The 23788-nt window shown below is 51.0% G+C and overlaps 1 protein-coding gene across 2 annotated transcripts; it reads left to right on the top strand.

The window, feature by feature from the left end:
- On the top strand, positions 1-23241 carry Rbsn (rabenosyn, RAB effector). Of its 2 annotated transcripts, XM_026383052.2 has the most exons (12): positions 1-108; positions 2964-3280; positions 6930-7070; positions 9800-9900; positions 10642-10687; positions 10785-10946; positions 11657-11898; positions 13278-13348; positions 17530-17616; positions 18044-18146; positions 18787-18891; positions 19787-23241. In XM_026383052.2, the coding sequence occupies exons 2-12, from the start codon at positions 3133-3135 to the stop codon at positions 20882-20884; spliced, it is 2304 nt and encodes a 767-aa protein (XP_026238837.2). In that variant the 5' UTR covers positions 1-108; positions 2964-3132; the 3' UTR covers positions 20885-23241. The 2 variants fall into 2 exon arrangements, with proteins under 2 accessions (XP_026238837.2, XP_026238838.2); XM_026383053.2 differs by lacking the exons at positions 1-108; positions 2964-3280; positions 6930-7070 and having other exon boundaries at positions 9806-9890.
- The last annotated feature ends 547 nt before the right edge of the window (positions 23242-23788 follow it).

Here is a 23788-nt window from a genome sequence, read left to right on the forward strand (position 1 = left end):
GCAGCCGATGGAGATGGCGGCCGGGATTCTGTGAGAGCCGACCTCCGAGGCCCAGAGCCCGGGCCTGGGAACAAGACGGGCCTAGGGTGCCTGCGAGAGCCCGGCGGGGTACTGAAGGGGCTGGGCTCGGCTTGCGGGCGGGGGGTGGGCTCGGTTGGGGAACGGAGACGGGCCGGGCTGCGCGGGTGTGCGGGGTCTGCGGTGGCGGTGGGTGTGACGTCCGCGGCGGGCGCTGTGGTTTTCGGGCCGTGAGTCCCGCCGCGGGGATGGCGGGGCTCGGGGCGGTGGTGCGGGTTCCCGGGCGTGTGCAGGGGTGCCGGGGGGCGGGGTGGCCGTCCCCCGAGTGCTCGGCGTGGTTCTCCGGTGGCGGGATGCGGCCGAGGCGTTGGTGTGGCACCTCGGCGGTGCGTGGCCTTGTCGCGTCTGCCCCACGACCGTGAGTGTTCCGCGACGAGTGTGTGGAGGCGACGTGTGGATGCGCGGTCGTGTGGAGCTCCGGGCTTCAGGTGGTGTGCGCCCGGGAGTCCTGGCGCCCGGGGCTGGGGCTGTGGGGACAGGGGGACGTTGGCGCAGGACATGAAGTTGCAGGAGAGGAAAGTTTTATTTTTACATTATTATTATTATTATTATTATTATTATTATTATTATTATTATTTTGATGCTTTAGCAGGGATCGAACCCAGGGGCGCTCTACCACGGAGCTGCATTCCACAGGTCTTTTTATTCATTTATTATTATTATTATTATTTTATCTGGAGACAGGGTCTCTCGCCCCGTTGCCCCTTTGCCCAGGCTGACCTTGAACTTGTGCATCCTCTTGCCTCAGTCTCCGGGGTCCTTGCGATTACCAGGCTGGCTCCTCGTTGCCTTGCATTTACATTTTATGTAATTTAGGATATAAGGGGCTTGCCTCTGTGTTCTTTGGTGGCTTTGGGCAATTTCTCTGGGGTGCATAGGCAGTTGCATGATTTTAGGGTTGATTGACGCATCCCCTCGTGGAGATGCATTCTGCTTTGTCGTGCAGGGGCCAGACCCTGCGCTGTGCCCCTGGGGGGAAACCTAGCCTGCGTCCTCATAGATTTTTCCAGGCTTGTGTTATTCAGTCAGTTTACATCTGAGCGTAAAGTCGAGGTAAATGCTGGGAAGGAGAGGTGCACCCCCCTGATGGGTCCGTTCCTTGAGTTAGTTCCTTGAGTTAGAGGCGTTGCTTTGAGGAAGAGAGGTTTGGGCTGAGCTGTGAAAGGTGTGGATGTGGCCAGGGTGGAGTGCCAGGGTGGAGTGCCCTTGGCGTAGGCTTTGTGGTTGTTAGGGATGATTGCTCATGGGGTGGGTAGGAAGGAGCTGTCAGAGCCTGGGCATCAGGTGTGTCACCACCTGGAGAGGGAACAGGTTAGACCTGGACTGCTCTTAAAAACCCTGTATGTAGTCACTAGGGTTTTTAACCAGAAGGAAAGAATAGGGACCTGGTGTGTGTGTGTGTGTGTGTGTGTGTGTGTGTCTGTCTGTCTGTCTGTCTGTCCTATTCTGAGCTCCTGCCACCCTTCATCTTTGAGGATCCATGCAGTCCCCTCCTCCACAGCCCTCTACAGTCATCTATAGGAGGGTCACACATACTCCTTCCTCCATATTGTGGTTTAGGGCTCCAGGTTCTTGGACCAGAGAGTTTTCAGCTTTATGAAATGGTTCTGTTTGACTTCTCTTTGTGGCTGGGAGTCTTTCTGAGGTGATCATTGAAAGTGACTTTGCTATGACCCAATAAATTTTTTTTTAAAAATGTAACTTATTAAGCCCGGATCTGTTGGAGCACCACATCCTCTTATTTTTGAAACAGTGAGAACAGTAATCTTGCTGCCCAGATGCTACTTGCTGGTATTAAATGTAGGATGCTCATTGGAGAGAGTGTTCTGCAAACAAAAATCAAAAAATAAGTTTTCTGCTTCCCCTCCCCATTCTGCTCTTCCTCTTCCTCCTTCCCCCCTCCCCCTTAAGGGACAGGGTATTCCTGTGTTTCCCAGGCTGCCCTGAATTCCTGGGTTTGCAGTCCTCCTGCCTCAGCCCCCTAACTGGCTGGAACTACAGGCACACATGCTGTGCTTGGCTGGTCTTTCTTTTTCATCACTCGACTTTTAATGTTCTTCCTCAAGCTAAGGCTGAGATTTTTGTGGGTTTTGGTTTTGGTTTTGGTGTGGGAGAGCGAACCCAGGACGCTTTACCACTGAGCCACATCCTGAGCCCTTTTTATATTTTATTTATAGACAGAGTCTCGCTGAGTTGCTTAGGCCCTTGCCGAGTTGCTGAGGCTGGCTTTGAACTTGCAGTCCTCCTGCCTCAGCCTCCCAATCTGCTAGGATGACAGGCTACTTTTTAAATTTGGAGACAGGATCTCCATAAGTCGTTGCAGCTGACCTTGAATTTGTAATCTTCCTGCTTCAGTGTTCCAAGTCACCCTGATTACAGGCTCTGCCACTGCACCTGCTTGTTTTGTTTCTTTGTGGCAGATACTGTATCGTTTTCATCTTGGCATTTTGAACATGTGTGCCTTGGAGTATGGAGCTCAATATGTGTGGTTAAATAAATTATCAAGGGAAAAAGGGTTAAATGAAAGCTTGTTGATAAGTACTTAAGACATTTCCTCAGTGGCTACAGTGGCCTAGAATTGATGAGGTGGGACCATTTGGAATGAGTTTTAAGAGAAGGGCCTTGGTGTCAGCTCTGCTTATCATTGGAAATCCACTTCCCCCTTTATTGAGTTCCTAGCGTCCTGTGATCCCACATCTTGGGTTTTGTGACTTGGTTTTAGGATTTGAGGAACAGTTTCTTTTTGTAAATTTGCACAGAACAAACATGAAGTACCCTTGTTGAACTGTGAAGAGAACAACAACAACAACAACAACAACAAAAAACCCTCCTGATTGCTGCTAATTTGCCTGACTTGGCTTTTCCCCTCTTCTTTCCTCTCTTAGGGCACCTCCTGCTCCAGAGAGGAAGCCTCATCCAGGGCCAGGATGCATCCCCGACATCCATGTGCTGCTTGGTTAAGCTAATGCTGCAGGAGCCCTGGTCCCTTGGAAGGAATCTCGCCACCTGATGGCATGAGACTTCTGCCTTCCCAGGGTTGAGAGGGGCACTGCCATGGCTTCTCTGGACGACCCAGGGGAAGTGAGGGAGGGCTTCCTCTGCCCTCTGTGCCTGAAGGACCTGCAGTCTTTCTATCAGCTTCAGTCACATTACGAAGAAGAGCACTCGGGGGAGGACCGAGACGTCAGAGGGCAAATTAAAAGTAAGAGGCGAGGACCTTGCTTCTTGCATTCTGTCAGTGACCAATTTGACTCATGGGAAGTGTTCAGGGGCTTCCATGTTGCCACCAGGGAATGACGATAATGAGAGTAGCAAACGGGCATCTCGTGCTTGTCATGTGCCAGGCATTGTTCAGAGTCTCCTGTGTATTTATTTTATGAATCCTCCTAGTCTCTGTGTGCTTATGAGCCCCATTTTGTTGAAGAGAATACCAGACACAGAGAGGTTAGGAACTTTGCCTAAAGTCACACAGTGAAGCAGAGCCTAGCTTGGAGTCTAATAAATATAATCACTGTGATTTGTCTTTTGCTAGATTATTTTTGTTACCCAACCCCCAGCCTAAGGGGGTTTAGACAGAAATGTTTTTCCTTTGCTGTGAAAGTGGAGACTTGTTATGTACCATTTGTCTGTCACAAATTTGAGCCTTCCCGCCATCCTTCCTTCCTCAACTGGACCTTGCCCTCTGCAGCCCAGGAGAAAGAAGGTCATAGTTGAAAAGCAAAGAGAAACAACTCCCCAAAATTAAACTTTGGTTTTGAGCTTCCATTGGCTCAGGTCATAGAGAGTTAGTGAAAGAATTTTTCAAAGATAATTTTGGCTATCCACGTATTTATTATATTTCCTGGATTTCAGGTTCTAACCCCAAATAAGTTGCTACTCCTTTGGAACTCAGCCTCCTAGGGACTTCCTAATCGGCTAACTTGCTTCTCACACCTGAGGCCGTGAGATTTTAAAAGTCTGGATGCAGTATTCATAATCTTTCTTGGGTAGAGAGAAAGGAGTGATCCTAGGTGGGATATGTGAATCATATACCACTTGTAATCAAAATTTTGTCCCTGGAGTTCCACTCCAGATCTTACTTTTCAGTTAAGGAAGAAAAAAATTGCTGAAAACATTAATAGTTACAATTTCTGAGTTGGGGACGTGGCTTGGTGGTTGAGTGCAGTCCTAGTAGCTCAGGAGGCTGAGGCAGGAGGATCCAAAGTTCGAGACCAGCCTCATCAACTTACTGATACCCTGTCTCAAAATAAAAAACAAAAAGGCTGGGGATGTGGCTCAGCGGTTAAGTGCCCCTTGGTTCAATCCCTGGTACCTAGACAGACAAACAAACAAACAAACTGATTCACATACCTTGATATTTCCAAGACTGGTTACGTCAGTTTGTAGAGAGGTTAGAGAATGTCCTCAGATTCCTATGGTGACCCACTTTTAGAGAAAAAATGTTTTAAGATTCTTTAAGGAGTAACAGATATGGAATCTGGGGAATGCTACATAGATTGGAATTTTTGTTCCTTGTGAATGGAAACTTAAAGATAAGATCCTCTTGGGGACCTGGGGCTGTAGATCAGTGGTAAAGTGCTTACTTAGCATAAGTGGGGCCCTGGGTTCCATTCCCAGCCCCATAAGAGAAAAAAAAAGAAAAAAGATCCTCTTGTTTTTTTTCCCTCCTCCATTTCTACTTCCAGAGTACTCAGAGGTTGAGTTGAGCATTCCCGTGGCACTAATGATCATCCCTTAAGTCAAAAAGTAATTCTTATGTCACCAACGTATTGGTTTTGGATTCAGGAGAGGAAAGTTTTAAAGATTGGCACCCAAGACTTTTTGAAAAGCCCTTTCAAAAGCAGGCCGTTTCTCTATTTTGCCTATTGATCCTCTGACATTTTATGGAGTTTATATTTTAAGTCAAGTAGAAAAAGCCAGAAGAACAAACATGGGTGTAAGGTTTTAGAGGCCGGAATTATTATTATTATTTTAAGATAAAGTAGACATTCCTAAAACATGTCTCTGGGTTCGAGCCCCAAACCTGGTTCACCTTCAGCGCATTTAGTAGGTAGAAGAAAAGGCAGTTGAAAATCACCTGGAGCTTCTTCTTGGGTTTTAAAACATGGATTGGATGGGTTCGTTCTTAATTGTTCCCTTTGGAAGGGTCACGCCACTCCGGGAGGGTTGCCAGGCGGTTTATCCTGTGTTTCCAGATGGTTCAGGGCCAGTTGAACTCACGCGGTTCAGCCTGGTTTGCAGAAGTGAAGTGTTGTTTGCTGACTCCAGTTTCCTGTCCGCTGGGCCATTTGTCCACATCGGGCAGTTTCCTCTCCCTGTTAGAGGATGACTTGACTGCATGTTCAAGGGTGTCTTGAGTTCTTGTGTTTTTCCAGTTGGAAAAAGCAATCTCAGGGGGTCTGGTCATCCAGGAATTTGCTTATGGGCTCCACTTCCTAACAAGACACCTGTCTTCACTACTAACTCCTCCGTGTCTGTTTACCAAGACTTTTGGAAAGCTTTTGGGGTGTTTTTAGCATTATTCAAGTGACAGAACACTTCAGAGTCATGAGAACTGCATGCAGCATTGATCTATTAAGTGTCCAAGTAATGGTGTCATTTGTATTATCTGATTTTTTTTTTGGTGGCACCAAGAACTGAACCCAGGGCCTCACTTGCGCTAGGCAAGCCCTCTACCACGGAACTGCATCCCCCACTCTCTGGTGTTTTTAATTAGATTCTAGTAGCAGAAAGGGCCAGCAGTCACCGAAGATTTAAGAATATTAGTGAAAGAACAACTTAGACCTGAAGGATTCTTTTTTCCTCCTGCTAGTGAATTGTTCAGTTCTAACAAGTGGCCTCTCGCCCCACACAGGCCACAGAGACCCTGTTCTGAGAGGTAGAGTTGGTGTCCTTGCTGGCTGGGGAGGGCTGGCCTCTGGTTTCAGAAAGGTGACATGTCCCCTCCCAGCCCTGCTGCCTGTGAGCTCTGTGACCCTGGGTGCAGCAGGTCCTCCCCCAACTCCATGTCCTCTGGTCTTCTGTAAGCAGGGCTGTCACCTGCCCTGCACGCCATGGACACGCACTGCCACCGAGTAGTCACACCTGGTGCCTCCAAGGGCCCAAGTCAGAAAGGGCTCGTTTTCTCTTCTTACCGAGCTGCTTCTCTTGTGCTCTGCTCTAGGTGTTATGTCTATTTCTTGAAGCTTTTTGGAAATATTCTCACATATGCATTCACCACGTGGGAGGACAAAAGTGGGAAGGAAGGACGCTCCGCCCAGTTACCCGACAGGGTTGTTGTTGGGTGGTGTTCCATCCTGGAGAATTGTCCCTCAGGGATCCCTGGGGAGGACCCATGAGTACTGAAGAATGGGATTTAGGGCCTGGGAGGAGGGCTCAGTGACAGGCTGCTGAACTTGGCCTGCACCAGGCCCCGGGTTCCATCCACAGCACTGGGGGCAAATAAAAACTGTAATTGAGGCAGCTTTACACACGTTTTTACGTGTATAAGTCAACGTTTTGAAAAATGTCTATAATGACTACCCAGTGAAATCAGGGAAACACCCCTTCCAACAGCCTGGTCATTCATCACGTGAGATTTCACCCCTCCTGCTGTCGGGCCTCGGGTGTCCAAGGTGGTGAGCTGTAGGTGAACCCTCCCGTGGGCCTCGTGGGCCAGCATCGTGTTTGGGTGCTGGCTGCATTTCCTCTGGGGTCCAGATATCTCTCATGCGTTTTCAACAAGGATGACTACTCTGGTGACTTTGGCCTTGAGATCGCCCTTGGCTCTCTTCTGGGTGCCCTTGATCGCCCTTGGCTCTTTTCTGGGTGCTCCTCGGGGCTTCACTTGTCTTGTCTGTTCCATTCTCAAGGTTTTGTGCAGAAGGCCAAGAAAGCAAAGAACAAGTTGTTGAAACGAGAAGGGGACGAGCGAGCAGACTCGGGAACCCAAGGCTATGAGTCCTTCAGCTATGGAGGGGTCGATCCCTACATGTGGGAGCCCCAGGAGCTTGGTAAGAACCCGTCCGTCTGTCCGTCCTTCACTCGTCCACTCGTAGCACCTGCTGTGTTCTCCGTAAGGTTTGAGGTCATGGAAGCATCAGCAAACCAGAAGGATTAGTCTTTTAGACCTTGTGCCCTAATAGGGGGACAGAATGGGAGGGAAGAGCTGAGCATCTGTGTGTCAGGCCTGCATTAAATGCTGTTATGTGTGGTCCCCCTTGTCCTCACTGCACCCTGGGAACCTGCCTGTGGTCATATGGCTGGTGTGTGAAGAGGGTATGACCGATCCAGGTCCTTCTGACGCCAGTCAGCCCAGGTAGACTCTCCCAGCAGGTCCATCGTCACTCAAACAGGACACTCCCTGCCAAGTGGGAGGCACTGAAATGTGTAATTGTGACATCCTTTGCAAAGTAATCATTTTGGAGGGACATGGGATGAAGACATTCCTCAGTTTCTTGTGATGGTCACATAGCTCTGGGTATATCCTAAAAAACATGGAATACCCGACATGGTGAATTTAAAAAAAAAAATATATTTATTTTTTAGTTGTAGCTGGACACAATACCTTTATTTTATTTATTTATATGTGGTGCTGAGAATTGAACCCAGGGCCTTGCATGTGCTAGGCGAGTGCTCTACCACTGAGCCACAGCCCCAGCCCCTGACACAGTGAATTTTATGTATGTAAATTGTATCTCAATACAGCAGGTACCAAAAGGATCATGCAGCAAACACTGAGCTGAACTATCTGATTTCTCATGTCCTTTAGCTGTTGAATGACGGTGATCAGTAATACAACAAAATATTTTCTGACCCAGAACAGGATATCGATTCCTTCATAGTGCTTTGTTTTATTTTCATTTTCATGATCCTGGTCACCTTTCACAAAAGCCCAGGGAGGTGGAGGGGATGAAGATACTCATTTCCATTTACAGATAAGGAAACTGAGGCTCTAAGAGAGGAAGGCCTATCTCCCCAGGGTCAGGTACTGTTCCCTATAGTGCCTCTACAGATGTGTCTTTTTGGATGAGGAAAGTCCTTGAACTATGCTGTCCAACTTGATAACTACTAGCCACAGCTGGCTTTTTAAATTTAAATAAATTAAACTGAAATAAAATCAAAAGTTGCTTCTTCAACCGCACATGGACCACATTTCAAGTGTTTGTATGTGGTTAGAGGCTACCATATTGGAGAGTGGAAACGTTTTCATTGCAAGAGAAAATTGCTTTAAAAATAGTATACAGAGCTGGGTGCAGTAGTGGTCCATGCCTGTAATCCCTGCTACTCAGGAGGCTGAAGCAGGAGGATGGCAAGTTCAAGGCCAGCCTGGGCAACTCAGCAAGACCTTGTCTCAAAATAAAATTTTAAAAAGGGCTAGGGCCAGGCTCAGTGGTGCACACCTATGATCCCAGCAGCTCAGGAGGCTGAGGCAGGAGAATCGCACGTTCAAAGCCAGCCTTAGCAGCTTAGTGAGGGCCTAAGCAACTCAGCAAGACTCTGTCTCTAAATAAAATATAGAAAGGGCTGGGGATGTGGCTCAGTGGTTAAGTGCCCCTGGATTCAATCTTTGGCAACAAAAATAAATAAGATAAAGATGGACTGGGAATGTAGTTCAGTTATAGAACACTTGCCTAGTGTGCAAGGCCCTGGATTTGATCCTCAATACAGAAAACAAAAACCCGAAGCAAAAAAAGTGTACATGTGTAATGATGAGTTATATACGAAAGTCAGTTAGAATCATGCAGGAGAAATTCTAGACGCGTGAATTCTTATTAGCTTTGTGATACCTTGTTTCATGCCAGTGTCTGATTACCAGGATGGTTTTCTGATTAACTTGTTTCAGCAACTAAAGGAAGTCACAAATAGTGGAAAGTCAAAGGCATGACAAATTTTAGAAGTTAATATTTATAGCTACTGCCAAGAATTCTAATCTAAAATGCATTTAGATGCTAAAGTATAAGGGAAGGGAAGAAAAGACAGGTCTCGTTAGAGTATAGCATGTGGCGCTGTAGGTCAAAGGACACAACAGGTCACACACGAACAATACGTTCAAGAGATCTGTCTGTAGTCCACATGGGAACTAAGATAAATAAAAATGTATTCTCTTGCCGGAAGCAGAGGTGCACGCCTGTCTTCCCTGTGGCTTGGGAGGCTGAGGCAGGAGGATTGCAAGTTGGAGCCCAGCCTCAGCACTGTAGTGAGACCCTGGAGATACAGCTCAGTGGTAGAGTGCCCTGAGTTCTATCTCCTGTACCACCATAAAAAACAACAGAATCACCTGTAATGGTACTGCCCTTTTTATTTAACAAACATTCATGTGGCAGTCCATATTCTAAGGATTTTATACATTTGAACTTAATTTCTGTAACAACCCCGTGAAGTAGATCCTGTTGTTACGCCAGCTTTGCAGATGAGTCCTCTGAGTTTCAGGGAGGGTGCGGGACTCGTCCAGGCTCATGCAGCACGGAGCAGAGTTGCAGCTCGAGCCCCGGGGTCCCAGCTCTCATTTGCTCTTGTCTCAGGCCTCATGCTATAGGAACTTTACAGCTTCCAAGGGCCACAGCTAACATCTTAGCAAATTTCTTCCCATTTACTTTAATTGTTTTCAAAATTAAAAATCCTAGAGTTCAAGTTCAAATCTGCGAATTTGACTTGCTTTTGCTGTTCACTGAGGCTGCGCAGGGAGGCAGAGAGGCTCCCTCGGAGAAGGCACAGGTCATGTCTCTCCCTTTCCCCCCAGGTGCTGTGAGGAGCCATCTTTCTGACTTTAAAAAACATCGAGCTGCCAGAATCGACCACTACGTTGTTGAAGTCAATAAATTAATAATCAGGTTAGAGAAGGTAAATTTTGTTGTTTTGAAACACTTTTCTTCTGCAAGTACAAATTTTCTGGGGACGAGGCCCACGTTTCTGTACCCTCTCGTACGTGACACACATCTGATACAGGCAGAGAAGTGGCTGTCCCAAGAGGTGCAGAGGACATGGAGGACAGTTCTAGCCGGGGCTGGCTTTCCTGCAGGGAGCGGCCCAGGCTGACAGACTCTCATGCACCCGCTTCCTGTTCCCACCTTTGAAGCCCACTCGGCTGCCAGGCTCCCTTCCGGGGGTCCCGGGCACATTCACTCAGTGCAGCATGATGGGTGTCATCTGGTGAGGAACAGAAAGGCAGCGGCCAGGGCTGTGACTGTGTGGTGGCCCTGGTGGCCACCACAGGCGCCATTCTTCATGTGGACGTCGTAGGTCAGAGCTATGTGGCCACTTGGATTCTCCATGAGGAATGGAGAATCGGGAGCCCCTGTTGCTCTCAGTAGCCGCCCAGCCCCATCCGTGCCCACCCTGGTTATTGCTCAAATGGGACAAAGAAAAGACTGGAAGAGGGTCATGGGCAGGGCCGTGCCTTCTAGATGTGAATGGAGAACTGCATCACGTGCTAAATGGCTGTCGTGACTTTGGGGCTGGGGATGATAACCCAGGAGACTTGAGCATTGCAAACGTGAACTTGAGCCTGATGTGCGGGTGGGGCGGGTGGGGAGTGTGTGCGTCACCTGGTTGATTCTGCCTGGCCCTGTTTTCTCTGCTCAGCTCACCGCCTTCGACAGGATGAACACGGAGTCGGCCAAGATTCGAGGTAAGGGACTTTATGCATTCTTTGTGTTCCTTTGTTCTCCCTGACCAAATCTGTGTTTGAAATGCTGTGCTTTTCTTTTTCTTTGTTCTCCCCAAAGCAATAGAAAAGTCTGTGGTGCCTTGGGTCAATGACCAGGATGTCCCTTTCTGTCCAGACTGTGGGAGTAAGTTCAGCATCCGGAACCGCCGTCACCACTGCCGCCTCTGCGGGTCAATTATGTGCAAGAAGTGCATGGAGCTCATCAGCCTTCCCTTTGCAAGTACGTGACGTGGGGGAAGGCCCCCGGCGCTCGTGTGCTGCTGGGACCAGCTTATTCACTCGCCACCACCAGGGCCATGGGGCCTGTTTGTTTAGTGGCCCATGAGCTCTTCGTGTGTCCACTTACTGAGTCCCCAATGCCTTCTATGTTGCTGGCCAGGGGTCCAGTAATCTGTAACAGAGCAACATTTATAAAGGATCAGGTAGGAACTGGGCACAGTGGCACAGGCCTGTAATCACAGCTACCTGGGAGGCTGAGGCAGGAGGATCTCAAGTTGGAGGCCAGCTTAGGCAATTTTCTTAGACCCTGTCTCCAAAAATAAAAAGGACATTCCTTAGTGGCAGAGAACTTGCCTGGCGTACACAAGGCCCTGGGTTCTGTCCCTGGTGTCACACAAACACACAAAGTTCCTGAAGTCATCTTGCTGATGCTGCGCCGTGTGGGGTGATTGGCACCCCTGGAGACTCCGCTGCCTGTGCACATTAACCAGCCCTTCCTGGCAGCTGCAGCGGGTGGCCCTGCTGCTGGGTCAGCGCGCAGGTGAAAGACCCAGTGTCTACCCGCAAAGGGTCACAGATCCCCAGGGCAGGTGCATGGAACAGGGACAGCTGTTACACCTGGAGGAAGGTCCTCCACGGCGGGGAAGGGGTCCTGGGTGGGGGATGGCTGGCTGCCGCGGGGTCAGCACGCCTGTCCTCTGTGGTTCACAGACAAGCTCACCAGCGCCAGCAAGGACTCCCTGAGCACCCACACCAGCCCCAGCCAGTCCCCCAACAGCGTCCACGGCTCGCGCCGGGGCAGCCTCAGCAGCCTGAGCAGCGTGAGCTCAGTGATGGACGAGAAGGACGATGAGCGCATCCGCTGTTGCGGGCACTGCAAGGACACGCTGCTCAAGAGGGAGCAGCAGATGGACGAGAAGGAGCACACGCCCACCGTCGTGAAGCTCTATGAGGTGACCTCGGGCAGCGCAGCGCTCCGCCACGCACAGGCCCCGGGGTTCTAGAGAATGCTCTGGAAGTCGTGCCCTGACTCATCTTGACTCCCTGCTAGGGCCCTGGGCGAGTCATTAACCTGGGGAATGTTTCAACCGACCCGTCCGCCACCTGTCGCTGCCCATGGGAAAGCAGGAGGGTGGTGGTCCAAGGGCAGGGCGGACAATGGTGGCCAGATTATGTGGGGGAGGCAGAAGCTGGAGCTCTAGAAACAGCGGGGGCCTCACTTTGGGGCTTTAGACCTGTCTTGATTGGGTTTGCAGGTTTTAGGGTTGGTTGGTTTACTGCCTAGTGCTTAAAAGTGTCCCCTTCCAAGTCCTTTCAAATGCCCCAGCTCTGGCCACCACCAGATCCCAGAACATCCTTAGCAGAGGCACACTTGAAGGGGAGATAGTATGGGTGGGATCATCTGGGAGGGAGACCGGCCAGCCTCCTGTGGCCAGTGAAGACCTGCGTGCTGAGGAGGACCAGCCAGTGGGGGTGCGGCGGGGAGGGAAGGGGACAGGAGCTCAGGCTGGCAGAGGAAGCTGCGTGTGCAAAAGTCTAGCAGGGGCACAGCTTATTTTTGTCGAATGATGGTGGAAGTGTCCCTGTTAGCAGTTCTGAAGGTCACAGGGCTGTTTCCTGGAGTCATCCTGTAAGTCCTCAAGCTACTGGAAGTGGTATTACCTGAACCCACTGCTGAGCCGTGTGCGGACTCCATGATCTTTTCTCTTTGTTTTTTTTTTTTTTTTTTTTTTTTTTTTAAATATTTATTTGTTTATTTATTGTTTAGTTCTCAGCAGACACAACATCTTTGTTTGTATGTGGTGCTGAGGATCGAACCTGGGCCGCACGCATGCCAAGCGAGCATGCTACCGCTTGAGCCACATCCCCAGCCCCATCTTTTCTCTTTTTTCAAACAGCCAGTGTGCTTTTTGCTCCTGTTGCGCCGTGGCAGCACCCTGTGCTGGGGTTTGGCCGCTGCCGGGTGTCGCCTAGCAGAGCCCACACACAGCTGCTCCCTCTGTGCCGTTTTGCTAGGCACCTGGCTCGTACCCTGGAAGCCTGGCTTCGCTCCAAAAACAGCTGGTCAAAAGCAGCACCCTCTTTCCTTCCTGTGAGATTTTTTTTCTGCTTGGAAAGTAGGTCTGTGAGGAAATTGGTGACCATAAGGTTTTTTGTTTGTTCTTTTTTTTTGATGCTTGGGAACAAACCCAGGCCTTGGCACATGCTAAGTCAAAGTCCTCATTTTGAAAAGTGAGCATTTTGCATCCACCTCTGTTGATGGCAGCCTGGCTTCCGAGGTGGGGGTGGCGGATCCTGAGAGCAGTGCTCACCTCTTCTCTTTTGTCCTTAGAAATTACGGCTCTGCATGGAGAAGGTCGACCAGAAGGCCCCCGAGTACATCAGGATGGCGGCTTCACTAAAGTAAGTCTCCCCTACCCCCGGCCCCTCAGTGGCACCGTCTTCTGCCCTTCTAGTCAGTTCTAAAGCAATGGAAAACAGCAAGCTTTCTCTTGTGTTATTGGCTCTTTGGAGCCGGGGATGGAGCCCAGGGTTGGGTGAGCCCTAAGCATGCGCAGTACTCTGCCCCCAGATGGAAATCTTGACTGTAGCCTTGCTCTTCTGTGGCCAGCTGTGAGAGATCCTCCTGCCGCGTTTCAGTGGACACACATTCCATCACGGGAGCTCTGTATCAGGCACAGGCTTGTGTAGGTGACCCAGCCCTTCCGGTGCAGCAGGTTTGGGAGTGGCCTTGGAGGACAGGCAGCACCGCCGAGGGCAGGGCCTGGAGCGGGTAATGGCCGACCAGATCCCGGCCACATCTAGCCCACCACCTCTGTTTCTTTTTTCTAAATTAAGATGTTCACCCCGTGAACTTCACTACTTTAATGTTTAGCTCCTTCCCCAAGCTGTGCAGCCACCGCCACTGTCCTAACTGGTTTCCTTGCTCTGATAAGAAGCCCTGCACCCCTATAGTCACCCCCTCTCGCAACCACCCATCTACTTTCTGGCTCTGTGGATTTGTCTTCTTTTTTTTTTGGTTTTGGGAAGGGAACCCAGGGCCTTGTGCATGCAAGGCAAGCACTCTACCAACAGAGCCATGTCCCCAGCCTGACTTGTCTATTTTTGACATTTCATATAGGTAGGATCACAGACGTACAGTCTTCTGTGTCTGGCTTTTACAGGGTGCAGTGCTTTCACAATTCACCCATGGGGTGGTGTGGATCAGTAGTCCACTTCTTTTGTGTGAAGGCAGTGTGGGTAGAACACATTTACTTATCTCATTGATCATTCTTTTCCCCTCTCAACTGTCATGAATAATGCACGTACAGGTTCTTTTTCTTCTGATGCTTGGGAACAAACCCAGGACTTGACACACACTAATCATTTCTCTTCCACTAAGCTGTATCCCAGTTTTTTTGGTTTGTTTTTAACTGGAACCCAGAGTGCTTTACCACTGAACTGTATCCCCAGCCTTTTTAATTTTTAATTTTAAAACAGGCCTCGCTAAGTTGCTGATCAGATTTGTGATCAGGGGCTGAGGCTTTAGCTCAGTGGTAGCGCACTTGCCTGGCATGTGTGTGGCACTGGGTTTGATTTTCAGCACCACGTATAAATAAAATAAAATAAAGGTCTATCAACAACTAAAAAAAATTTTAAAAAAATAACAACTTGTGATCCTCCTGCCTTGGCCTGCTGAGCTGCTGGGCTACAGCCATGCTGCAGCACACCCAGCCCCAGCTCCTATTTAAAAATTGTTTTTGAGCAGGGTCTCGCTGTGCTGCCCAGGTTGACCTTGGGCCCCTGAACTCAAACACTCCTCCTGTCCTGCCTCCCAGGTAGCTGGGACTACAGGCGTCTGCCCTGCCTGGCACTCGCTGGGTTCATGGTAACTGTGTGTTTACCATTTTGAGGAGTTGTCAGGCTGTTTTCCAGAGTGACTGCACCAGCTTACATTCCCGTGGTCACAGGTGAGGCTGTCAGTTTCTCCACAGTCTTGCCCACCTTGTTGTTGCCCCCTGTTTTTATAAATAAAGTTTTATTGAGCCTCAGCCTTGCCCATTTGTTTGATGACAGTGTGCAGCGACACACTGGGTGACCTGCAAACAAAGTGTGCATGCCCTGGCCCCTCCTTGCTTAAGGAGCTGCTCCTCAGGGCTTGTGTGGGGGCTGGCCTCTGAGGTGCTGCCCCTGGAATCAGGTTCCAGAAGCTTCTCAGCCTGCAGGAGCAGTTGAGGTCATGATACGCAGAATTTGCCCGCCTGTCCCATTTGGGCTCCTGCATGCAGTACAGATGCACCTGGTTTAGAACAAAATCATGTTTTCATTTGGATGTTTACTGTACAATATTTGACAGTGTTCCCCAAATACAAAGAGTGCAAGTGTGGCTTTCTCTCCTGATGTTGGTGGCCATGTTCCAATAGGCCTGTCGTGTGGGTCTCACCTATAAAGAAAGTGAACTTGAAGCCAGGGACGTGATGTGTGCCTGTGGTCCCAGCTACTTGGCAGAGGGAGGAGGATCACTTGAGCCCAGGACTTTGAAGCAGCCTGGGCAATGCAGCGGGATCCCACCTCAGAAATCAAAAGCAAAAAAAAGAAAAAAAGGAAAAATGAACTTTTCCACTGTGGTCCTTAGGAGTTTCCTGACATTGGAGTCTGCAAATGTCCTACTTAGGAAATAGGAGAGGCTGGCCCGGCTGGTTAGTGCAAGAAACATCTCTTCCCTTGTGTCTCTCGTCTCTTATTGACTGCTGCTGCTGTAGGGGTCTCCTGCCTTCCCTGCTCTTCCCTCCTGTCTCCAGCTACAGGGCAGAAGAGGTGGGCAAGGAGAGGAGGCTGGGGGACGCTCGGTGGTGGAGGGCTTGCCCAGTGGGCATGAGGCCCCGGGGTGGAGTCCCCAGCACTGACTTGCCAGTGGATTAAAAAAAAAAGTGGGGAGACAATAAAAAGAGGTAGGAAAATCATTGTAGGGTCTCCAGGCCTTTGTGATTTTATTTTTTTATTTTTTGGTTCTGGGGATCCAGCCCAGGGACTTGAGCTTGCTAAGCAAGTGTTCTGCCACTGAACCACACTCACCCTGGGTACCCCAATCCTAATCATTAGAGGTCTGCTTCTTTTTTTTTTTTTTTTTTTTTTTAGTGCTGGGGATTGAATCCAGGGGCACTTTACCACTGAGAAATACCCCCATCCTCTTTTTTTTTATTTTTAGATTTGAGACAGCGTCTCACTGAGTTGCTGAGGCTGGCCTTGAACTTGAGATCCTCCTGCCTTAGTTTCCTGTGTCACTGGGGTTACAGGTGTGCTAAGGGGTGATGGCCAGTGTCTCGTTTGGGGGTTCTTCTTCCTGCCGAGGAGGGTGGAAGCCACCTGAGAAATTAAAGTCTAGAATAATTAGTGAAGAGCAGAAGAAAAAGAGTCAGAAATATATTTTCAAAAATGGAGCTCCTGCTAGGTTTAGCCAGCACGGGAGCCGGAGCTAGATAAAAGAAGATGGCTCCGCTGCTTTATTTAAGGCAGGGATAAGGTTTCAAGGGCCGAGTCTTGCTTAGTGACATCTTGCACTCAACAGGTTGATGGGCATCTTGGCGGGTCACACTCATCTCTGGTGCTGTGTGGGACCTGGCAGAGTGGAATAGGAGGTCACAGTGCGCCAGGGCAGTCTGACACAGAGGAGATGTCCCCGGGAGTTCCCAGACCCCAGATGGTGCTCCTCACTCGGGTGTGATGCGTGGTGGCCCACATGCAGCCCGTGGTGGCTCACGGCAGTGGGTGCCGCTCCTCCCCTCTCCTAGCAGCTAGCTGGACGGGAGGAAACCCTATTCTTGGGCCCTCTCAGCTGCCATTGTCCTCCTTCTACCCCCTCCCCACCATCTGCACCTCCTGGGTCTGCCTTCCTCTCTCTGTCCTGGTCCTAGAGCACTGGTTCTGAAGGGCAGCCGGCAGGGGCATATTTTCTTCCTGGTCTTTGAGTTGGCACTCAGCACTGTCCTGGTGACCTTGTTATGCAAGGGACTCATCTCCGTCTATCCTTGTGGCTTTTTACCTTGTGCCTCAGATGCAATTGCGGGCTCAGGAGCCTCCCTGGCCTGCGCCCATAGCTGAGCAGTCTCAGAGGTCTGTTCTTAAGGGCTTGAAGTCCCTTCGCTCGCTCGCCCAGGAGGTGTTTCCTGAGCCCAGCGCTGTGCTGGGAGTGTAGCAGTGAACAGGGGAGACGGTGCCTGCTCTCCCCAGCTTCCTTTCTCTGAGAGCGCACACTGTCACCAAGGGAACAGTGATGGAGCCACAATAGGACTGACACCTTAGGAAGCGGCTTCAGGCTTGGGCCAGCCTTGTGATCTTCCACGACTCAAAAGATGTCCAGACAAAGCTGTCGTCCAGTTCTCTGGAGGCCAAGCTGGGCTCCAAAGTCTTGGTGCCTTTGGCACTGGTACATTGAAAAGCAGTTCTGGTCTGTTAGTGCGTCCCAAGAATGCCACAGTGCGCCCAGCACACCCTTCGGGAGCATGAACCCTGTCCTTGTGAGACCTCCAGACTTGAAAATCCTTCTATTCTACTTGTCCAGATAGTAAAACATCAAACTTTCTCTGATTTTTTTTCCCCCCCAGCGCCGGGGAGACCACCTACAGCCTGGAACATGCTAGTGACCTTCGAATTGAAGTGCAAAAAGTGTATGAGCTAATAGATGCCTTAAGGTAAGGACCCTTAGATAAACCAGCTCCCTGAGGTGTAGGGATTAGAGAGACCCAGGGGGATTACTGGGAGGAGGAATCACTGTCCTTCCAACACGCACGATCTGCTACACAAATGGCAGGTCCTTTTACAAATTATCAATGCTGTCCCATTTAAACATCATTAAGAATTTTCAGACAGCAACAGGAGGGCATTAAACCTGGTCCCTTTAAGTGTCAAGCCCTGTGCAGTTGCTCAGGTTGCTCACCTGTGAGGCTGGGTCTACCTAGGAGGTCAGTCCCTGAGCTGTGTCTGGAGTCTTGCATACAAAGGGGAGGAAATGGGCTTCCACACATCTTCCCGACAAGAAAGCCAGGCAGCACCAGCCACTTTCCACAGCTGTTTCTGAGACTGGCTGCACTGTTACATTGCTGTGCTTTTCCGTTCCAGTAAGAAGATCTTGACCTTAGGCTTGAACCAGGACCCTCCCCCACACCCGAACACTTTGCGCCTGCAGAGGATGATCAGGTGCTCAGCCACGCTGTTTGTGCAGGTAAAGTCCTCCCGGGGCAGCAGGGGTGTGGTGCAGACTCCCCCAGAAGGCACATCTGTGCCCATGGCTGGCTTCTTTTCTGTTTACGCGTTTATTATTTTTTACAATTATGAATGCATCATACCACATTTCACAGGACAGTAAAATACTTTTAATCCTATGTCCCCAATGTCATCACTCATCATCCAGTAGATTTGTTGTTTTCTTCTTTGCATTTTCTACAAACGGTAGTGAGTGCATATTTGCAAATTGGTGGCTTCTGGTTTTCATCACTAAATGTTTATATCCTGAGCACTTTTTTTTACATAAAGCTCCAACAGCTGTCATGGGAAGAGGAGTGTGGAGTGTGTTTTCTCATTATAGTGCTCAGAGTTTAGTCTTTCTCCTTTGATTACTGAGTGACTCTATTCAGCAACCATTAATGGAGTACCTACTCGGTACCAGGCAGTGTTCTAGGTGCTGGGGTCCTGTAGTAAAAAGAGGGACACCCATTCTTGCTGTCATAAAGCTGATATTCTAGAAGGGGGGACCAATAATAAAGAGCTAAAAATACACGATCTATGGAAGGGCCATGGGCTCACCTGGGGATCGCTTTTTTCCCAAAAGCGTTTAAGTGTGAAATTGTCTGTGTCCCCTGCAGGAGAAGTTGCTGGGCTTGATGTCACTGCCAACCAAAGAGCAGTTTGAGGAACTGAAGAAGAAGAGGAAGCAGGAATTGGAGAGGAAGAGGGCCATGGAGAGACAGGTGTGCAGGGCCGGGCCCAGGCCACACCTCCTGCTGCAGCCTGGTGGGCCCTGGGAGGTCCTGCGGGTCACATTGTGTTGGAACCTCTCGCTGCTCTTGTTTTCTGCCCTGTTCCAGCCTCACACTGATCTGTGGAAACCAGAATAATTCTTTTTCTTGCCAGGTCCTAGTTTCCTCTGAGCAGTTTGGTTACTGTCTCATGCCTACACCACCCTCTGGTAGGGCTGCAGGGGATCAAGACATCAGGAGGTTCCCAAACTTGGAGTAGCTAGGTGCAAGGCACACACCTGTAGTCCCAGCTGCTCAGGTTCGCAGCTAGCCTGGGCAACTTAGTGAGACCCTGTCCCAAAATGAAACTTTTTTTTTTTAAGTACTGGGGATTGAACCCAGGGGCACTTAACCACCGAGCCACCTTCCCAGCCCTTTTCCATATTTTATTTTGAGACAGGGTCTTGTTGAGTTGCTCAGGACCTTGCTGAATTGCTGAGGCTGGCCTTGAACTCATGATCCTCCTGCCTCAGCCTCCAAGCCACTGGGATTATAGGTGTTGGCCAGCATGCCCGGTTCAGAATGAAATTTTCACAAAGGGCTGGGGTGTGGCTTAGAGCACTTGCCTACCTCAAGTGCATTGAGCACTCGGTGAGATTCCAACATGTAGCTGAGGTTCACAGCCCATGGTGGTCAGGGTCAGGGTGTGTGGCCGGGGAAGCTAAGATGGAGAGAGTCCTGCCCCTTCACTTTATCTTACTTTATTTTTGAAAACCAAACACCTGACTCGAGCGGTTGGGTATCTTGGTTCTGGGAGGGAACTGGAGTGTTCCAGGGACCACAGCTGTGCAGGTGGCCACTGGCCTGGCGACCTTGGGTGGTGACCCTGTGCCTGGTGTCTCCGCAGGCGGCCCTGGAGTCGCAGCGACGGCTGGAGGGGAGGCAGAGTGGCCTGGCATCCCGCGCGGCCAACGGGGAGGTGGCATCCCTCCGCAGAGGCCACGCCCCCTTGAGGAAGGCGGAGGGCTGGCTCCCGCTGTCGGAGGGCCAGGGACAGAGCGAGGACCCCGACCCGCTGCTGCAGCAGATCCACAACATCACGTCGTTCATCCGGCAGGCCAAGGCCGCAGGCCGCGCCGACGAGGTGCGCACGCTGCAGGAGAACCTGCGGCAGCTGCAGGACGAGTACGACCAGCAGCAGACGGAGAAGGCCGTGGAGCTGTCGCGGAGGCAGGCCGAGGAGGAGGACCTGCAGCGCGAGCAGCTGCAGATGCTCAGGGAGCGGGAGTGGGAGCGGGAGCGGGAGCAGGTCCAGGCCGCCGCGCTGCACACGCGGACGCCCTTCCACCTGGAGGCCTCCCGGGGGCCGCGCACCCACCTTGCCCACGCCCTGGACCTGGGCTCCTTCCCCGTTGACAGCGCCACCATCCCTGAGAGCCCTTCCCCCAGCTTAGCTGGAGCTCACGTCCACGCGGCCTCCGGGTTTCCGGCCCTGGGCCAGGACATCCTCCCCCAGACCACTGTGTCACAGCAAAATGACGTGCCTTCCCTGAACCCCTTCGACGAGGACCTCTCCAGCCCCACCCAAGAGGGCGCAGTCAGCCCCGCTGCTGCAGAGGCCGCCCCCCGCCCTTCGGCCCCGGTCCCCAAAGAGTACAACCCTTTTGAGGACGACGACGACGACGAAGAGCAGGAGGCCGAACCCGGGAATCCCTTCACTGGCCCCAACGGCGCGGGGCCCAACCCCTTCGAGGACGAAGAGGACCGTCCCCACCCGAGGTCTGCTAGCCCCCCTGCCCCTGGCAACCCCTTCGAGGACAGCGACAGTGGCCCCGAGGCGGAGGCGCCCATCGAGGAGGAGCTGCTGCTGCAGCAGATCGACAACATCAAGGCCTACATCTTCGACGCCAAGCAGTGCGGCCGCCTGGACGAGGTGGAGGTGCTGACCGAGAACCTGCGCGAGCTCAAGTGCACCCTGGCCAAGCAGAAGGGCGGCCCTGACTGACGGGGCGCGGGGCGGGGCCTGCTGGGCTGGGGCCACACTAGCAAAGCCAAGGTCACTCGCTGGCTTCCCCGCATTTTTTTTTTTTTAAATTGGGGGGTTCCCCCTTTGGAAAGGGACTTCACATTTTTACTACCGAGTTTTTAAGTCACGCTGCTGTGCGGGGCCAGGGCAGAAATGGCCGCCGTGTGCCTCTGGGGTCCGTTCCCAGCTGCCCAGTCCCAGTCATTGTGCAGTATTATGGGGTGGCCTTGTGCAGGGCACCCCTTTAATGAGTTCCGCAGCGGTGTACTTGGCTCTGGGTTCCGTTTCACCTGTGGCTTCCTCCTGCTGCTCAGAGCCTCCTACCTGTGTAACAGTCCAGGGGGACCCAGAGAGGCCAGCACCTCTTTATGACAAGGGTTTAACCCGTTGTCTCCCACTGTCCTATGTCCAGGACACCTATAAAAACTGGAGCAGTTTTTATGGGTATTCTGCATATAAGACGATGATGCACATGGGTTAAGGAAGCAAAGCTCCTCCCAGGGCTAGGGTGTCTGTGAACTTGACCGTGAGCGCTGTGGGAACCAGGAGCAGCTGGCTTTCTGATATTAGCATTGTTGGGGAGAAGAGCTTCTCCAGATTTTGCTGTGATGGCACCGTGGTCTGTGCCCAGGGACCTCCCTCCAGAGCTTTGGCCGGTTATTCTGATCAGGGTTCAGCATATGTCTCAGGAATCAGAGGTCAGGAAGCTTCTGTGGAGCATCATCAGGAGACAAGCTGCCCTAGATCAAGGACAAACTGACTTCCAAGGCTGCTCCTCAGCCCTCCTCCTCTAGCTCACCCTCCCCGGGCACTGGTAGACGTCGTTTTACCATTTTAGTATTAAGACACTGCAATGTTTGAAGAGGCACAGCCCAGGATCATTCCACAAGTGGCCTCCGTCCTCATGGAGGCCAGAAGAGAACACTGACCGACTGGTATCATGATAGCCCAGTGCCGGGCAGGGCCTCTGCAATTCCGCTTGTTAGTTCATGAACAGTAACTGACCACTAGTCACTTTATACCCTTTAACGAACTCTGGGTCAAGCGCCCGTGGGCTCCTGTGTAACAGCTGAAATCCATTTGTTGCACGCAGGTGAAGTCCCCTCTAGACAATGCGAGTACAGACTCCCGAGAGGCGTGAACCCCTGTGTCCCCTCTGCTCCTCTCTCTCTAGCACCTGCTGGGATTTGGGGTCATAAGAAAAAGTCCCGTAGAGGGTTGTAGGAATGAGGGGCAGTAGGGTGTGGAGGCTGCTGTGTCTTGGGCTTCTGCTTCCGAGGGCTAACACCAGCCCCTTGCCACAGGCTCTTCTGGGAAGTGTGCGGCTGGCATCTAAGACGTCGCCCACTGCAGGCCCCTTTTCTTCTCCAAGCCCTTGATGCTGTCACTCTGGGGCTCTGGAGATGGTCAGCAGGCGCCTCCCTGTCATTTCTATCTGACTGAAGAGGAGGAGGTTCTGCACTGAGGGAAGCAAACTGCTGCTTCCTCTTAAGTTGCTTTTTATTAGGAGAATGTCTCTTAGCTGGTAATTTCAATGAAAACTGATTCCCCAAATCTCCTTCCCTGAGATCAACCCCAGGTAACAATAAGCAAGCAAGTGTAGTGAGAAACACAAGTTTTTAAAAACTTTAGAATAAAACCAACTCACGGAATATACTAAACCCAACTAAAATCAGAGTCCTCGGGTCTCGCGAGATTCCTCCACGTTCGTCTTCTCCCAGTGAGTTCTTCCATGGCCAGGGTCTCCTGGAAACCAGACAGGACAGGAGCCAGAGCTCTCTGCCCCCTGGACAGAATCACTTCCCAGAATCCACTGGCAAAAGGATGGATTTCAGAGCGCGGCTGACGGCAGGAAGGCTGGCCCCTGAACTCTTAACTCCAGTGTCAAGTTCTTACCTCCTGTGACTGTCTCGCTGCCCTTCAGAGCACGCAGCTCCCTCTGGTCCACGAACCTGCGGCACTGGCAGATCTCCTGGCTTAGATCACGGTCATAGTGAAAGAGACTTCCGGGACTGAGGCATCTAGTGAAGCTGGCTTCCCCTCACACGCCTTGTCCCTGTTTCCCTGTCTAATACACAAAGGACACCTGCTCATTTCATTTGCAACTCCATGTAGCTTTGCCGTCCAGACACTAAAATGTACCTCTGAGTCCTCGCAAGCCATGCGGAAGGTTGGACATTAGTTGATGGGACTGAAGTGGGAAGTTGGCCTCTTCATCAGGTCGCAGACTGGAGTAGCAGACTGTGCTGGTCAGCTGATGAGGCAGTCGGAGGTGGTTTATGTGCATGTGCTACTCTGGGGCCTTGAAACCTTTTTTAAACAATAAAATAACAGCTATTCATGGTCTGGGGTGTGAGTGTGTCTGTATGTCTACGGTGCCTCCGGTGAGACTCGCCACAAAACATCCACCATTCTTGATGGTCACGGTCCCAGCTCCCCTGTTACCTGTCTGGTGAAGGCCTCTGGATAAAAATCAAGGTCACTGGGCCCTGAGCAGGGGATAGATATCAGTTCCATTTCTGCTTTACAGATGGGGGATATGGGGGGTGCTCAGCTATCTTGCCATTCCTGGTGTTGATTTCAGGAAGGGAGATTTTAGTGGATCAGTTTACATTGAGGTCACCAGTTAAGTAAAAGACGGATTCCCATAAGAAAAGCAATTATGATAGAAAGCAGCATCAACATTCTCTAGGTGCAGAGAACCGCCTCCTTTTCAGAGAGAAATGGCAGAAACGGGCATTGGGGAAAGAGGTTGGGTGCTCTTGGGCCTCGAAACTCAGACCTCCCCAGGACCTATGTGGATTGCTAAATGAGAGGATGATTAGTGTTCACTGTGGGCCACGGTGAATCCCAAGTATACGGCATGGATTACCTCCATCTTCC

Source organism: Urocitellus parryii, chromosome 16, assembly GCF_045843805.1.
Source record: "Urocitellus parryii isolate mUroPar1 chromosome 16, mUroPar1.hap1, whole genome shotgun sequence".
Classification (NCBI taxonomy): Eukaryota; Metazoa; Chordata; class Mammalia; order Rodentia; family Sciuridae; genus Urocitellus; species Urocitellus parryii.

What these genes read in the sequence shown, in the direction of transcription:
- Rbsn (XM_026383052.2), top strand. Translation starts at nt 3,133, where the DNA reads ATGGCTTCTCTGGACGACCCAGGGGAAGTGAGGGAGGGCTTCCTCTGC. An exon ending in GTGGGAGCCCCAGGAGCTTG is followed by an intron (nt 7,071 to 9,799) that starts GTAAGAACCCGT and finishes CTTTCCCCCCAG; the next exon opens with GTGCTGTGAGGAGCCATCTT. An exon ending in AGGATGGCGGCTTCACTAAA is followed by an intron (nt 13,349 to 17,529) that starts GTAAGTCTCCCC and finishes TTTCCCCCCCAG; the next exon opens with CGCCGGGGAGACCACCTACA.